Source organism: Moschus berezovskii, chromosome 11 (genome assembly GCF_049115385.1).
Source record: "Moschus berezovskii isolate FMDL1 chromosome 11, NW_MosBer_1.0, whole genome shotgun sequence".
Taxonomy (NCBI): Eukaryota; Metazoa; Chordata; class Mammalia; order Artiodactyla; family Moschidae; genus Moschus; species Moschus berezovskii.
Window position 1 is genome coordinate 14275560 of NC_142470.1, and position 16464 is coordinate 14292023.

General features: G+C 54.2%; 1 protein-coding gene across 13 annotated transcripts in view; it reads right to left on the reverse strand.

Moving 5' to 3' along the window:
• DAB2IP (DAB2 interacting protein) overlaps positions 1-16464 on the reverse strand; it is a 211903-nt gene that overhangs the window by 39093 nt on the left and 156346 nt on the right. Inside the window, exon 1 of one of the 13 annotated variants that reach the window (XM_055400011.2) lies at positions 10238-11256. The exons of 9 other annotated variants lie outside the window; for them this stretch is intronic. In XM_055400011.2, coding sequence (XP_055255986.2) covers positions 10238-10395 — 158 coding nt within the window. In that variant the 5' untranslated portion in view covers positions 10396-11256. Of the gene's footprint in view, positions 1-1691; positions 6885-8906; positions 10152-10237; positions 11257-16464 lie in introns of those variants that run through there. 3 more of the 13 variants (XM_055400012.2, XM_055400013.2, XM_088841167.1) reach the window with 3 other exon arrangements.

Consider the following 16464-nt stretch of genomic DNA (forward strand, 5'->3'; position numbering starts at 1 on the left):
ACAGCTGGGGCGGGTGGCTGCCAACAAGCCACCGGCTCCCAGGTCACAGGCAAAGGCACAGACTCATGTCGAGCCCAGGGCACGGCTGCCAAGTTCCTCCTGCTCCTAGTGACCTCAGGGATTCTAAGCCATCCGTGGCGCTCCAGCACCCTGCCTCGCCCATGACACCCTGCACACCTGAAGTGCCCTGGCACCCTGTTTAAAGGACTCCACATCGCTGCTGCTTAGGGGGTCCAGCCACCCAACCTCAGGTAAGAAAACACACCCTGAAGCCTTGAGGGGCTTCCCAAGGCCAGAGAGGGTGCCAGGCTCCAAGAGCACAGCCTCTTCTCCCACCCCACACTACTGACTCTAGGATAAGCTAGCCCTGCCTGTCATTTGCCACTGGCCCATGGTATTCTGACCAGTAAGGCTGTACACTGTAAATACAGACTCCGAGGCACGTCCCAACTCAGGCATCCTTGGTTGCCCACCTACATCCAGAACACACGCAGGAGGCCAGTGAGCCTTACCCGTCGATGCCTGGCTCAAAGACCACCACCTCCGTGTTGCCCGCCCATCCCAGCTGAACTGACTCCTCCCTCCAGGGCTTCCCCTCTACACTCTGCCCCCACGGGAGCAGAGGCTCAGGGAAGTCCAGGAGCTTGCCCAAGGTCACAGTTCACAGGCACCAGGGCAAGGGCTGGAAGCCTGGCATCCGGGCTCCAACTCCAAGCTCTCCATTGCCTGTCAACGCCTTTGAGGCTTTCACCAAACCTACAGAAACCATGTGATCAGACACACCAACTTTCAGGTAACTTAGAAAAGTTGTGAGTCACCAGACCTCCACTGAGAGCTGCCTGTGTCACTTCCTGTGTCACCTGTCCGGAAAATAGTGAGAAGGCCACCTAGCTGGTAGGGGTCGGCAGACCCCCAGCTGTGGCAGTGAAGGTGGGCAGGGCTTAGGACCACGGAGACTTGTGAGCAGCGAGGCACAGGGCTGGCTTTACCTTCAGAGCACTGGCTCACTCTCCTCCACAGGACAGCACGAGACAAGCCAAAGCCCTGATTTCTCCCGAGAGCGGGTAACTTCCTGGGCACACACTGCTGCATCACAGGCTCCTGACAACTGTTGGAAGCATTTAAGCTGGAGCAAAACACACCCCAAGCCCAACCCCACGGCTGGCCTCCGGATCAGGGACCAGACAGAGGCAGGAAGATGGAGAGAGAGAGACTCCGGCTCGGGGCCGGGGCTGGGGGAGAGCTGACACGGCCCCGAACCCCAGCACAGCCCCACCCAGCGCAGCCCTGGACTCGGCGATTCCGAGCAAAGGCCAGGCTCCTCATTTCCCGGTTCTCGGAGCAGTCACAGCGGCCCCTGGGCCTGCTCATGGAAAGGGGCCACTGACACTGGATTTCCTCTCTTTTAAAAACTAAAAACAGCAACAACACTCCTCCGTTTCTCACTTTTTTGGCGGGCCATCCTAATTGCTTCCACATTCTGGGCTGGCGGGAGATGCCTGCAGCGGGGCAGAGACACCATCGCTGGGGAACAGCCGAAGCCCTCCGAGGCCAGACGCCCTCCCTGACGGGCCGCTCCCACGCGCCTCGGTTAGTTGCTCCCTGAGCCCGACAGGCTGCTCAGGGGCCAAGGCTGGCGGCCACCCCCCTGCCCTCTTCCCGACCTCCATGCGGGCCATCAGGTCACTCACCATCCCTCAGTGCGGCCACTGGGCTCGAGAAACCGAGGGGCCGGGCCAGCCACCCCCGCTGCCCGCTGTCCCCCACCGGGCCCAGCCAGTCCAACCCCGCTCTGGTCCTAGACATACCGCTCCAGCCCTGTCCGCTGGGACTGAACATGGCTAGTTAAACAAAGGCTAAGTTCCAACTCTCTGTAATGTGCTTTTAAAGGGCCAGTGTCCCACTTGGGGTTGCTGAGGACTTAAAGGCACAGCTTCCTTTTTCTGTACAGGACACAAGACGGCAAAAATCCCCAAATCCCTCAAAAGTCAGGATCAGATTAGAAGTCTCGGGAAGATTTTAGACAAAATGCCCAATAGTAAAAAATCCAAATTCATCTGTTGGCGTTCACTTGCTAAGTTGTGTCCGACTCTTTGCAACCCCATGAACTGCAGCAGGCCAGGTTTCCCTGTCTTTCACTGTCTGCCAGAGTTTGCTCAAATTCACGTTCACTGAGTTGGTGATGCCATCTACCCATCTCCTCTGCTGCCCTCTTCTTCTGCCTTCAACCTTCCCCAGCATCAGAGTCTTTTCCAATGAGCTGGCTCTTCGCATCAGGTGGCCGAAGTATTGGAGCTTCAGCATCGGTCCTTCCAATGAATATTGAGGGTTGATTTCCTTTAGGATTGACTGGTTTGAGCTCCCTGCTATCCAAGGGACTCTCAAGAATCTTCTCCACCACCACAGTTCAAAAGCATCAATTCTCCGTTGTTCAGCCTTCTTTATGGTCCTATTGTCACATCTGTACATGACTACTGGAAAAACCATGGATTTGACTAGATGGTCCTTTGTCAGCAAAGTGACGTCTCTGCTTTTTAATACGCTGTCTAGGTTTGTCATAGCTTTCCTTCCAAGGAGCAAGCATCTTTCAATCTCATGGCTGCAATCACCATCCACAGTGATTTTTGGAGGCCAAGAAAATAAAACCTGTCAATGCTTCTACTTTTCCCCTTCTATTTGCCATGGAGTGATGGAACCGGATGCCATGATCTTAGTTTTTTAAATGTTGAGTTTTAAACCAGCTGTTTCACCCTTCTCTTTCACCTTTGTCAAGAGGCTCTTTAGTGCCCCTTCATTTTCTGCCATTAGGGTGGTATCTATCATCTGCACATCTAAGGTTGTTGATATTTCTCCTGGCAATCTTGATTCCAGCTTCTGACTCATCCAGTCCAGCATTCCGCATGATGTACTCTGCATATAAGTTAAATAAACAGGGTGACAATATGCAGCCTTGACATACTCCTTTCCCGATTTGGAAGCAGTCTATTGTTCCATGTCCAGTTCTAACTGTTGCTTCTTGACACACAGACAGGCTTCTCAGGAGACAGGTAAGGTGGTCTGGTATTCCCTTCTCTTTTGAGAATATTCCACAGTTTGTTGTGATCCACACATTCAAAGGCTTTAGCATAGTCAATGAAGCACAAGTAGATGTTTTTCTGGAACTCCCTCACTTTCTCTATGATCCAATGAATGTTGGCAATTTGATCTCTGATTCCTCCGCCTTTTCTGAACCCATTTTGTACATCTCAAAGTTCTCGGTTCATGTATTGCTGAAGACTAGCTCGAAGGATTTTGAGTATAGCCTTACTAGCACACAAAATGAGCGCAGCTCTCCAACAGTTTGAACATTCTTTTGCACTGCCCCTTCTCTGGGACTGGAATGAAAAGTGACCTTTTCCAGTCCTCTGGTCACTGCTGAGTCTTCCAAATTTGCTGACATGTTGAGTACAGCACTTTAGCAGCAGCATCTTTTAGGATTTGAAGTATTTCAGCTGGCATTCCATCACCTTCTCTAGCTTTGTTCGTAGTGATGCTTCCAAAGGACCACTTGACTTTGCACTCCAGGATGTCTGGCTCTAGGTGAAAACACACCATCATGGTTTTCTGGGTCAACTTTTTAATATAGTTCTTCTGTGTATCCTTGCCACATCTTCTTAACCTCTTCTGCCTCTGTTAAGTCCTTACCATTTCTCTCCTTTAGTGCGCCTATCCTTATGTGAAGTGTTCCTTTGATATCTCCAATTTTCTTGATGAGATCTCTAGTCTTTCCCATTCTATTGTTTTCCTCTACTTTTTTGCATTGTTCATTGAAGAAGGCTTTCTTGTGTCTCTTTGCTATTCTCTAGAACTCTGCCTTCAGTTGGGTGTATCTTTCCTTTTCTCTCATTTCTTCTCTTCCTTCTTCAGCTATTTGTAAAGACTCCTCAGACAACCACTTTGCCTTCTTGCCCTTCTTTTTCTGTGGGGTGGTGACATCTCAAGAATAAGAGTAGGAAAGACAAATTTTTCAACCCTCACAATGGGCCAGCACAGACTCCTTCACAGCAGCATCTCATGACTCCTCCTCACAACTATGTCAGGCAGGTAGCACCTTTCAGAGGAGGAGGTCATGGTGCCAAGGGTTCCCGACTCACTCAGGATGGCACAGTCTGCGCCTAGGGCCCAGCCACGTGAAGTCAGCCAGGGCCAGGGGTCTTCTCCCACCTGCGCTCTGGAGGCCCCACCTGTTCTGCCTCCACTAGCATCTTTCATCGCAGGTGCCCAAACACTGGGCTTTCAGTTGAGGCCTCAAAACCCTGTAAGCTCGGTTCTGTTCTTCCCCCTTCTCACAGATGAGAAGACTAGAGACCACAAGCACAGTAAAGGCAGGGAGAGGGAGCAGAGAGGAAGAAGGTCTGGAGCCCTGTACACAGGCTCTGACAGCCAGGCTCTCACTCCTTCCCAAACCGGTTCTACAGTCAGAGGAGGGGGTACGGAAGGGAGCCATCCTTCCAAGCTCAGGGCTCAGGCAAGCTGACCAAGGTCCACAGGAATGGGAGAGGTGGGACTGCAGGGGTGGGGGCTCTCTGGCGCCCCCTAGGCTCCAAGAGTGGGCATGGCCTGTGAGCTGCTAAAATAGGAGCGGGCAGAGAAGAATGGAGAAGAAAAACGGCAACCCACTCCAGGATTCTTGCCTGGGAAATCCCATAGACGGAGGAGACTGCTGGGCAATAGAGCCCATGGGGTTGCCAGGAGTCGGACATGACTGAGCATGCACACACACACAGAGCAGAGGAAAGGAGAGACTTGACTGCCTGGGCCTCTGTACCTGGTCTAGCAAGCCCTCCAAGAAAAGTGGACCACTTCTGGAACCAGGAGTGGGTGGGCAGCCCAGAGGTGCTGTACAGCCATCCTATCACAAAGGCCAACGCCAGGCACAGTCCTCAGGCCTAACTCTGCAGGGGCCAGGTCATTCAAGGATTTACCACCCTCGGTCTGTTTCTATGGAGCCTGGCCGTCAAGTAAGTCTGGAGCTATGTAGCTTAGTGGCTAGGAACACGGGCTCTGAAGTCAGACTGTTCAAATCTGGGCCGTGCCACTTGCAATCTTGTGTTCTTGGACAAGTCAGGTCACCTCTCTGGACCTACCTCCCCCTCAGCAATAACAACAACAGCGCTCAGCCCCCAGGGCTTGCCCTGAGGATTTAAGGAGCTGCAGAACAAAGCTGACTTCCAGGGAGCACTTGATAAAGGCCAGCCTGTTTAGCTAGGCTGAAGGACACTGCCCCAGGATATGCTGGGAGACACAAAGTGGTCACTTTCTGAGTAGTGACTCTGGGCAAGAGTCACATCTTTCTCTGGGCCTCAGCTGATTTCTGTAAAGACGGGGTCCACCTCGGACAATCAGTGACTCCCAGGCAAGACCACCCTCTAACATGTCCCAGCTGTCCACCCTCCTCGAGAAGCACCCAGGTCATGAACGGCTGGGCTGCAGTTTGAATTCTTTGCAACCTGAAAACAGGCCTGCCCTCTGCACCGCCCCGCCCCACCCCCAGGCTAACTGGGATCTGTTGGGAGGGAGAGGGTGCAAAGGCTCCAGGCCACGTGACATGTCAGGAAGCAGCAAAAGGCATCACGTCTCCAGGCAGAGCCCACCTGGTCAGCTCTGGACCTGTCTCCCCACTATGAGGGGTGAACCCTCGCCTCCTTAGGGGTCTCCCAGGGGATGTGCTGCCGCTGAGCTGCCTTTCCATCGAGGAGTTCAGCAACCAGTATTGGCAGGCAGATTCTCTAACACTGAGCTACCTGGGAAGCCTCTTCTATCTTCCAAGAACCTAAAGCAACTGCTGTGTGTGCTTCTTGGGGAGCAGGGGAAGGAGAAGTCGGGGAGGACCAGAAGAATCAGGGATCAGGAGGCAGGCCTGACAGCCCTGGCAGAGCCCTGACCACTTCTGAGGGGGCAAGGAGGGACCTGGGTGCCTCAAACTCACACCATCATCTCCTTGTCCATTGGGTTCATCTGTCAGTAGGAGGTGGAGTGATTTGGAAGTCTGCAGGGCTGGGTAGTGATTCTGGTTGTGTTACTCAGCAACTGTGGGACTTTGGGAAAATTCTTTACTTTCCTGAGCCTCAGTTTCTTCATGTATAAAATGAGGAAACACGCTATCCTTGGAAGAGAAAAGATGTAAAAACGGCAGCTAGCCAAATGCAGAGAAAGCATTTACCAAAACAACTTGGGAGCCCAAAGACTCAAATATCTGAGTGCCATTCATTCAACAGACACTCAGAATCCACCTGGAGACTGTTAGCTCTTGGGCTGTCCCCAGCTCTACACTGTCCCCGCAATGAGCCAAACACACTCTAACTCCCCCCCATCCCATGGCTCCTGCCTCACGGCTAAGTGTTGCAGAGAGATCAAGATCTGGGTCACCAAAATATTCTGAAACAGACCTCAAACTTCTCTGGAGGCCAAGCCTACCAAAGAACCATCCAGAGCGAAGCCATCAGTGCAGACTAAGTCCAGCTCAGCTCCAGGAAAGGTGGAGGGCCTTGCAAGGAAAGCCAGGTTCACAGTGCTCTCCCTCAGGTGCCTGGGACTCAGAGAGCGATCAGGTGGGGAGAAAGGAAGAAAGGGCAGGTGACACTACAGGGTGGGAAGCAAACCCTCCAAGGAGAGAGAGAGAAAGCTCAAAGAGCCATTGGACATCACTTATCTGAATCTCTAGGGATCCCGCTCAGAGGATCCTGGGGGAGGCCCACGGCTGGTAAAGAGAGACTTGGACGGAGGACGTGGGAGCCCCTCACTCACCATCCTTGGCTTCCTGAACTGGCCTACTCGCCTTGCCCTCCAAGGGCCCTGCTGCCTCCTTTTCAACTTACTTCCTTTCTATTCAACACACACATGGCCTGACCCCCTTCTCCTGATGGTCCCCACAGGTGACCAGAGCCAACCACGGTCCAAGTCCCCTCCTTCCTCCACAGGGAAGCTAGCTCCCTCCCTGAAACCCAGGCCACCACACTCTCCAACGCATCCCCTCCCTCCCAGGCCGCCACCCTCCCCTCTCCGCACACCTTTCCTCCTGGTGTTGGGTTCTCAGACGCTGAGGTGGGAGCACTCTTCCCTTGGTGAAACCCTCTCCTTTGTGGAACTCATCCACTTCTCAGCTTTGGACACCTCCAGTGCTCCAGACTCCAAAGCTTCTCTCCCAGCCTTCCCCTCCCCTGCACTCCAGACTCATATATCTAAATGCTGGCCTGACAGCTCCTGGACACCTCACAGAACTTCAAATCTGAAGTATCCGAAGTGGAGCTTTGTCTCAAGGCTTAATCCAGGAGTCTCAGAAGCCGGCCACCCTCCCTCTCCCTGGCCCTCAGAACCGAATCCATCAGCACATCCTACCACTGCCGTTCTCTGGTGTTTAGTTGCTCAGCCATGTCCTACTCTTTGAGACCCCAGGACTGTATAGCCCGCCAGGCTTCTCTATCTGTGGAATTCTCCAGGCAAGATTACTGGAATGGGTTGCCATTTCCTTCTCCAGGGTATCTTCCAGATCTGCGGATAGAACTCAAGTCTCCTGCATTGGCAGGCAATTTCTTTACCACTGAGCCACTCAGTTCAGTTCAGTCACTCAGTTGTGTCCCACTCTTTGCGATCCCATGGACTGTAGCACGGCTGGTGTCCCTGTCCGTTACCATCTCCCGGAGCTTGCTCAAACTCATGTCCATTGAGTTAGTGAGGCCATCCAACCATTCTGTCCTCTGTCGCTGCCTTTTCCTCCTGCTTTCAGTCTTTCCCAGCATCAGGGTCTTTTCTAAAGAGTCAGTGGCCAAAGTATTGGATTTCCATCATGTATCATGGAGTTTCTAAGTATTTCAGTTTCATCATGAGTCCTTCCAATGAATATTCAGGATTGATTTCCTTTAGGAGTGACTGGTTGGATCTCCTTGCAGTCCAAGGGACTCTCAAGAGTCTTCTCCAATACCATGGTTCAAAAGCATAACTCTGGCGCTCAGCTTTCTTTTTTGGTCCAACTCTCACATCCATACATGACAACTGGAAAAGCCATAGCTTTGACTAGACAGACCTTTGTCGGCAAAGTAATATCTCTGCTTTACAATACACTATCTAGGTTGGTCACAGCTTTTCTTCCAAGGAGCAAGTCTTTTAATTTCATGGCTGCAGTCACCATCTGCAGTGATTTTGGAGCCCAAGAAGCCATTAAGGAAGCCAAAATCCTGTCACTACCACCTCTAAAATCTCTCACACCTGTCCAAGCCTCTTTACCAGTCTGACCCCAACCCCCTTCCTGGGAGTCAGGGGGAACCCTTTAGAAATGCAAATCCTATTAACTTTTGGGCTAGAAACCCTCCAGTTACTCCAGACAGCAATTTGAATAATTGCAACTAACTCAATGGGCATGAGTTTGAGTCAACTCTGGGAGTTGGCGGTTGACAGGGAGGCCTGGCGTGCTGCAGTCCGTGGGGTCGCAGAGTCGGACACGACTGGGCAACTGAACTGACTGAACTGACTAAACTCCTCCCCAAGATGAGAAGTTGGCCGAGTGTGACCTGCCTTTCCTCTGACCTCATCTGGCAACCCCCATCTGCCTCTAGAAGCAGAGGCTTTCCCGCCTCAGGGACTTTGTCCTCTCTAATGCCTAGGCAGGAGCTCCAGTTCCACCCCCTTCTCCTAAAGGCAGGCTTTAGGAGGCCGGTGGAACTCAGTCCTTCCCTGGATCCTCCTGGCCACAACAGGTCCTGGCCCCTCCCCCTCCCACCCTGCCCCTCCCCACAGAAACACTTGGCTGTTTCCTTCATTATCATCTTGCTCCTTCAGCCAGCAAATATTTATTAACTGCAAACGAACAACAATGTGCCAAGCACTATTTTAGGTGCTGTTGAACAAAGCAGACAAAAACCCTGACTTACATCACCCAGTCTGGAATTACTTGTTTCTCCACTCATTTATGATGATCTGTCTCTCCTGCCAGAAGGGAAGCTCTGCTGTATTTCTGAATCCTACAGAAGGGTCCGGCAAGGTGTAAAAACTCAGTAAGTACGTATGAAACGAATCTGTAAAAACAGAGAAACAAAGAACACCAAACCCAGAAAGACACAAGAAGTCAAAAGCCTTCTCTGCTACCTTGAAGCTAGTGCTGCTCACTGCCAGAGGGTCTCAGGTGCGCATGAAAGCTTTCTGTAATGCCCCGGCCCTCCTGGGGGACAGGACAGGCTAGAGGTACAGTGGTAGCCTGTTAACTGCTTGAGAAAACGGATGACTGTGGGCTTTCCCAGTGGCTCAGGGGTAAAGAATCTGCCTGCAAGGGTTCAATCCCTGGGTGGGGAAGATCCCCTGGAGAAGGAAATGGCAACCCACTCCAGTATTCTCGCCTGGGAAAGTCCCATGGACAAAGAAGCCCAGCGGGCTACAGGCCATGGGGTCGCAAAGAGTGGAATACGACTGAGCGACTAAACAAAGCAGACCTGCACAATCAGGGAAAGCTCTTGGAGAGGAGAAATTTGAAAGAGGCCAACCCTACCCACCACCAAATCTAGGGAGGAGGAGGAAAACACTCCCGTGTTTTAGGGCTCTGATGTTCTTTGCGCTAGTAGAAAAAAGGGAAAAAAAAAACCTTGCTCCAAAAACCTCTTTACTTTTTATTAGTGTCTGGATCAATAAAAGTTTTAGGAGTAAGGCTTCTCTCCTGCAATACTAACCGCCACAGAGACAGCCTAGGATTATTAAGTCTGTCTCCAAGAGGCAGTGGCTGGGAGCCCCAGGCTAGGAAAAGAGAAGCCCGAGGGCTGTCACTGGCTCTGAAACTGGGGGTCAAACCCCTCTCCTCACAGCCCACCTTCCAACCCCACAGATTCCCTGCGCCTAGATCTCTTTCCCCACAGCTTTGCCTGTCTGCTTCCACCTCCTTGGTCAGTGGGTGTCTCACCAACCTCTCCCCCTGCACTTAAAGCTCCCAGGACACTGCCTGGCTCCCATGAGGCAGGAGCCGGTCCCCACCGTCACTCTTCAAGCCCAAGGGAGTCTCCCATTCATTCTACCCGGGTCAGTGTGGGAAACAAGGCTGCGCAGGATGGGGCATCAATCAGGCCCTGGTCGGAGGGTGGGTGAGGTCCCAGGGCTGGACCTCCTTGGAAAAACAGCCCTCACATCCTCCAGCCCCCACCCACAGCTATACAGCCGGCCCACCCACAGGACAGGAAACTTCCTGCACCCCCTTCCCAGGGCAGAGCCATCCACAGACCTTGGCAGTGGGATAGGCCTCTGGGCTGAACAGGGTCTCGGTACCAGGAGCCCGGGAGCCACATCAGGTTTTCGAGGATGGTGGGGTCTCCACAGAGAAGCCCGACCCACGATCTTGCCGAGGCTGTCACAGAGGAGTCCGAAGCCACAAAGGCTCATTCTTGCGGCCGGCACGCACCGAGGTGCCTCTCCTGGCCAGACCTGGGGACCTCTCAGCCCAGGCCAGCATCTAACAGGAGTTGACCAGGTGGGCTCTCCCTTCCCACAAAGCACACGCTGACTCTTGTCTTCCAAGCTTAAACTTCAAAAATGACTTAAGAAAAACACAGCGGTGACATCTAGAGATTTCCGGGTCCTCCAGGGAACAAGTGGAAAATTATAGCCTTCCATACAGGTAACCACATGGCACAACCTCCAGGTCCACGAAGTCCGGAAAGATATGCACTTCCAGCCAGGCGCACGTCGCCCTGCCAAGAAACATGGGCAGGGTGCAGATCCCGGGACCTAGCCCCGGGTCCTCCGGGAGACTGGAGGAGGCTCATGGAGGAGTATCCGGCTCCGCCCCCAAGGTGCCACACCCTGCCCCAGTTCCGCCTCCGCCTCCGGGCCTTTGCACTTGCCGTTCCCTCCGCGTGGCCCTGGATATAGGCCAGGCTCACAGATCAAACGTTGCGCGCCTTACCAGAGGCTGTTGTAACCAAAGGAGCAACTTCCACCCCCCACCCCCAGGTTATCACTCAGCTTCCTGATGACACTGATCTGAAACGCTCTTGCTTGGGCTCCCTCCTCCTCCCCCAGGAAGAATGTCAGGACCTGTTCACCTGGTGGGTCCGACACACCTCCAGCCATGCCTTGCACACAGCAGGCACTAACAGGTGTCCTGAACGAATACTAGCTTCCTTCTGGCTGGTCGGAGACAGGCCGGCCAAAGCTGTGTGAGAGGGGCGTGGAGGACGGGGCTGACCAAAAGACAGGGGTGCGCCCAAACCACATCCCCTCAACCCAAGCTCCCGGAGGGTCCAGGCTGCGACCCCCGCCCGCCCGGCACCACGCCCCTCGCGCTCCAGGCCGGAAGCGGCCGGCCCCGCCCCAGCCCGCCCACCCCGAGCCTCCGGCCCTGCCCTCCCAGGCCCGGCCGCAGGGGACATTCCGCGGCCAGCTGCCGCCAACGGCCCCAGCTGCAACCGCTTTCCATCCCAACCCGCCGCTGCGCTCTGGACGCGGGCGGGGACGAGGCCCGGCCGGAATTCTTCGGGCTCAGAGCAGCAGCAGTCCGGAGGCTCTCCACCCTCTCTCTCTCTCTCCAGGGCCATACTTTCCCTAACCGCGCACTTCTATTCGGACGTTTAAAAAATGCGAACAAAGACGGAGGTGCAAAGCCAAGGGGGTTGTCTACCACGGTCACCCAGTCAAACCAGACACCCGACTCCGTGCTCCAACTTGGAACTAGATAGCTAGACAGTTCCCCTCGCTGGGAAGAACTGGGTTCAAGCTCCCTCTAAGGGCGATTGTTCTCTGACCTGGGCTGGGCCAGCAGGAGGTTTAGTGCCTGGTAGAAGGGACAGGGGGTGAGCTGCCCAGGTCTGTGAATGCCACAAACGGACCTTGGAGCCCAAATGGTGTCCCCCAACTGGTCTAGGATTCACCCTTGATTCACACTGATACCACCCTCACTAAACTGAAAATTCCTCTGGGAAAGGCACACCCAGCCAGCCCGGCCTTTTTGCCTGGGGTCACCCCCTTTTCCATCCTACTGGAAAGCCACAGCAATGTTTTCCAGGTATTGAGCCTCCACCACACACACACACACTCAGAATCACACCTACTTTCCTTACAGCCACCATCTGGAGGGGCTAATCAGACTAGAGTGACTGCTGCATAACTCTCTGGTGCAATGGGATTATGTAATCCACTCCCTCCAGGTAAATACGGATAAACAGGTGGGTGGGAGAATACCTGGGGTCGGTCCTGCCTACTCCACAGCCTCGACTCCAGAGGCGTGCAAGCTCCAGTTCAGTCCACCGTAGTTTCAGCCTGCTCCAGACCCTCGGTAACAACTGAGCTCCTATTAAGTGCCAGACTATCAGGCACCTATTGTGTGCAGGTAGGACACCTGTCGGACTCGTCAAGAGGTCTGTCTACCTGTAGCCCCACAGCAACACCCATCATGGGAAGTAACATCCCTCCATCCCCTGGGGTGTCCTTGCTTGGGCTCAGCTCTGTTCTGAGCACAGGTGATCCTGAGCACAGGTAATCCAACAAGACCCGCCCGCTCCATCTGCTCACACCCCCAAAGCCCAGAGAACTCCTAGCCAGTGCCCTTATGGTGGGTCCCTTCCTTCTGAGGTGAGGCTTCCCCTCCCAGCTTCATCTGGGTCTATGGACAGCAAGGAGATCAAACCAGTCAATCCTAAAGGAAATCAACCCCGAATATTCATTCGAAGGACTGATGCTGAAGCTCCAATACTTTGGCCACCTGATGCGAAGAGCCGACTCACTGGGAAGACCCTGATGCTGGGGAAGATTGAGGCAGAAGACAGTGACCGAGGATAAGATGGTTGGATAGCATCACTGACTCAACGGACTTGAGTTTGAGCGAACTCCGGGAGATAGTGAAGGACAGGGAAGCCCGGCGTGTTGCGGTCCACAGGGTCGCAAAGAGTTGGATACGACTGACCAAGTGAACTGAATAAAATTTCAAAACAAGGGAGAGGTGAGGCTGTGGTCACCAAGGGAGGCCCCAGGGCAGAAGAAGCCCTTTCCCTCCTAGAGCATCCAAGGCACCAGAGATGGAGGGAGCGGAGCCTATCTCTGAGCACTCTTCCAGGGTGCAGGCCCCAAGCAGGCCTCTCACTTGAGATCAATAATAGCATTAATCAGGTAAAGAGGACACTGTAACCACTTTACAAATGAAGAAATCAAGTCCAGAGAAGCTCAATCACTTGCATAAGTTGGGTGAGCCACAATCTTAAAGTAGGTGTGCCTCACCCCAGACAGTCATTTGCACCTATTTGCTGGTCCCCTCTTAGTTCAGTTCAGTTCAGTCACTCAGTCGTGTCCAACTCTTTGCAACCCCATGAATCACAGCACGCCAGGCCTCCCTGTCCATCACCAACTCCCGGAGTTCACTCAGACTCAAGTCCACAGAGTCGGTGATGCCATCCAGCCATCTCATCCTCGGTCGTCCCCTTCTCCTCCCGCCCCTCTTAACTCCCTCTCTAATAACCCCCCCCTCCTCCTGGAAGCCTTCCCAGATTTCCTCCAGGCAGGAGGATATTCCCCATTGGTGGATCTACACAGTTCTAATGTCTTTTTATAATAAAACAGGCCCCTGTGACAGGGCTTTCCCTCTGCATGATAGCTGTCACGGGAGGAGGTCACAAGCTAAAGAGAAATAAGCTCTCTGGGGGTCAGAAGATGTACCTGCCAGCTGTTTGACCTTGAATAAGGTGCTTCCTCCAAATCCTTCAAGCCTCAGCTCAGGGGACTGCATAACCTCTTGCAAGATCCCTTCAGAGCCATCTTGAACAATATGTAAAATGGAGTGAGAACACAGGGAACGCCCTTGGAATTTCAGAGACTGCCCTGATCCAGCTACTGGTTTCAGCACCCCCAGTGGCCAGGCCTCCTGAATCATCAGGCCCATCCACCCACTGCACACTCTGCCCCCGCACAGCCACCTGCTCCAGCCACAGGTCTTCCTCTTCTTCTCCCTCCGTGCATCGTGCACCCCTCCCCTTTCTCATAGCCACGCCTCCGCTCCCCCTTATCTCCCCTTCCACCCCAACTTCCAATTCTCATTCACCTTTCAAGGCCCAGCTTCACTGCCCCACCGCCTTCCCAGTGTGCCCAGGCCCAGGAACTGTTCCCCCTCTTCCCGAATCCCCAGTCCTCCTCCCTTTATCCTGGGTCCTGCTGTTTGTCCCAACAGACCTTCTCTGGGGTCTTTTCATTTCTGGTTCTTCAAGTCCTAGGACTCCATAAACGTGTGATGGATGTCTTCCTCCAAAAGCTCAGAGCCCAGATGTCACATTATCTTTCAGACCTGAAGGTGTCTCACCAGCTGGGCCAGGCTCTCTGGGGGACTCTGGAACCCGCCTTCCTCAAGGAGGTTCCCATTTTCTGGGGTGCAAGGGAGCTGGCCCCAGGCTGTCAAGGAACGCTTCCAGGCACTGCTTGTATATCGCCTTGGGGAGAGTGATGCTTAGACCCTGGGAGGGAGGACCTCTCTTGTGACCACGGAGCCTCTCCTTTCTAGAGCCGGTGTAGAGGACAGGAGCCCTCTGTGGCCTGCCCAGAACTGCCTCCTCCAGAGAAGGGCACTGCTGTAACCCACTGCTTCCCCCACACCCCCACCTACCGAGTCTGCAGGGCAAAAGCAGACCAGACCAGAGAGGGATGCCCCGCAGAGGAGAGTCAGCCCCGGGCCCTGGCTCTTCACGGACAAGGGCTTCTGAAGAGACCACTGCTGTACTGAGCAGACAGTGAGAAAACAAACTTGGAGTCAGACTGAGGGCCAGTTCTGAGCAGCAGTTTCAGTGTGTCCAGCTGTTAATTTATGTGAGCACATCTATACTTGTGTGGTTTTATCATCACCAACAAACAATAAATGTGTACTGGCACCTGCTATGTGCCAGGCCCAGTGCTAGGTATTTTACATACATTAACTTCTTATACTTTCAAAGAGCCAAAAGCTGTGGGTAGCCACAGAGATGTTTTACTAAGATGAAGCTGAAGTGCAGAGAGGGTGGAAAAGCTGCTCAAGGTCACACAGCTAGTTACTGGTCGCAGCTACGATTACAGGCCCCTCAACAGTCTGGCCCCAGCCTGTCCTCCTGGCCTGAGCTGCCAGCACTCACCCTTCCAGAGCCTTTGTTCTCTTCCCCACCCCTCAAACCCCAAGCCCGTGAACTGGGAGAGAGAGGTTAATGTATGTTGTCAGCCTGCAGCCTCCCAGCTCCCTCCCCCGCTCCACCTGCTCAGACCCCTACCCCTCTCCCATGAGGACTCCTGCCCTCAGGCTACCCCCGCCCCCCCACCAGCCTGACTGCCTCCACCCCATCTGCCAGGCCCCCAACCAGTGTCTGGTGGTAATGACTTCAGCTGGCAGAGAATCCTGGAACCTTCCCCGCAACAGTGATGTTGACACATGTTCACTCAAAACACGGTAATGTTTCCATCCAAGCATTGAGGGGGAGTAAATTCCTACCCCTGTGATGCCTTCCTGCAAAAACACAGGAGTGAGCTGACTCGAACCAGCGCTAAGACACGGTCAGCACTCCTCTTCCTCGGTTGTCAAGGTGCCAAGGCCTGGGCGACGCCCGCACGGTGTTCCAGGGCCTGAACGCTGTCAGCAAGCCAGGGAGAGGGGTTGGGTCCAGTTTCTGAGACTGTGACTGCCTCTCCAGCTGCAGGATCAATTTGTGGTCAATTCCCCCTCACTCCTCAGCTCCCATCCCTGTGAGACGCCAGGGCTGCTCACTGCGTTCCCACTGAGAGCCCAGCTTCTGGGTCTCTGACGGGGTCACCTACTGCCCAGGCCCCACACCCTGGTCCCTCCGCATCGCAGCAGGGCCCTTCCTTCACAGTCACCACCACACCACGTCTCCATCAGGCCATGGTTACACATGTCCCCTCATTTCACCACGACCCTGAGAGGTCAGGGAATTCAAACCCCCCTGAACTCTCCCCAACCCCTGGAACTGGCAATGGGGATGCAGGGAGGAGGCCCCACTCCATCTCCAGGTCCTAATGCTGCCAGAAGGAGACGTATGCTGCCAGGCCCTGTGACCTGGGGGTCATACCTCACCCCAGCCCCAGCTCGGGGACCTGGGGAGAACCGCGAGGCTGGCGCAGCCAGGCCCCTGAGAAGGCCCAGCCCTCTGTCCGCAGCAAGAGATGACAGAGGAAGGAAGGGGAGGCCCGCAGGCCACGGCCCTGTCCTCACTTCTCCATGTGAGCAGACAGCAGTTGTGCACCCAGACGGCACTGACAGCCCCTCCCAGGATCGCCTAGAGCCCCGCTCTCAGAGATTCCCGGGTCTAAGGGTGGAGAGCGAGTGTCTGATTTGATTTCTTCCACATGTTTTCTGAGAAGCTGCTGCAGCACTTCTGTGTCTGAACGCTACTGGCCTCCTCTCTGTGACGTGCGTCAGAGGAAAGCACTGCTGTTCCCATTTTACAGACAGGCCCGCTGAGGTTAAAACATCCAGTCCGAGGCCACACAGCT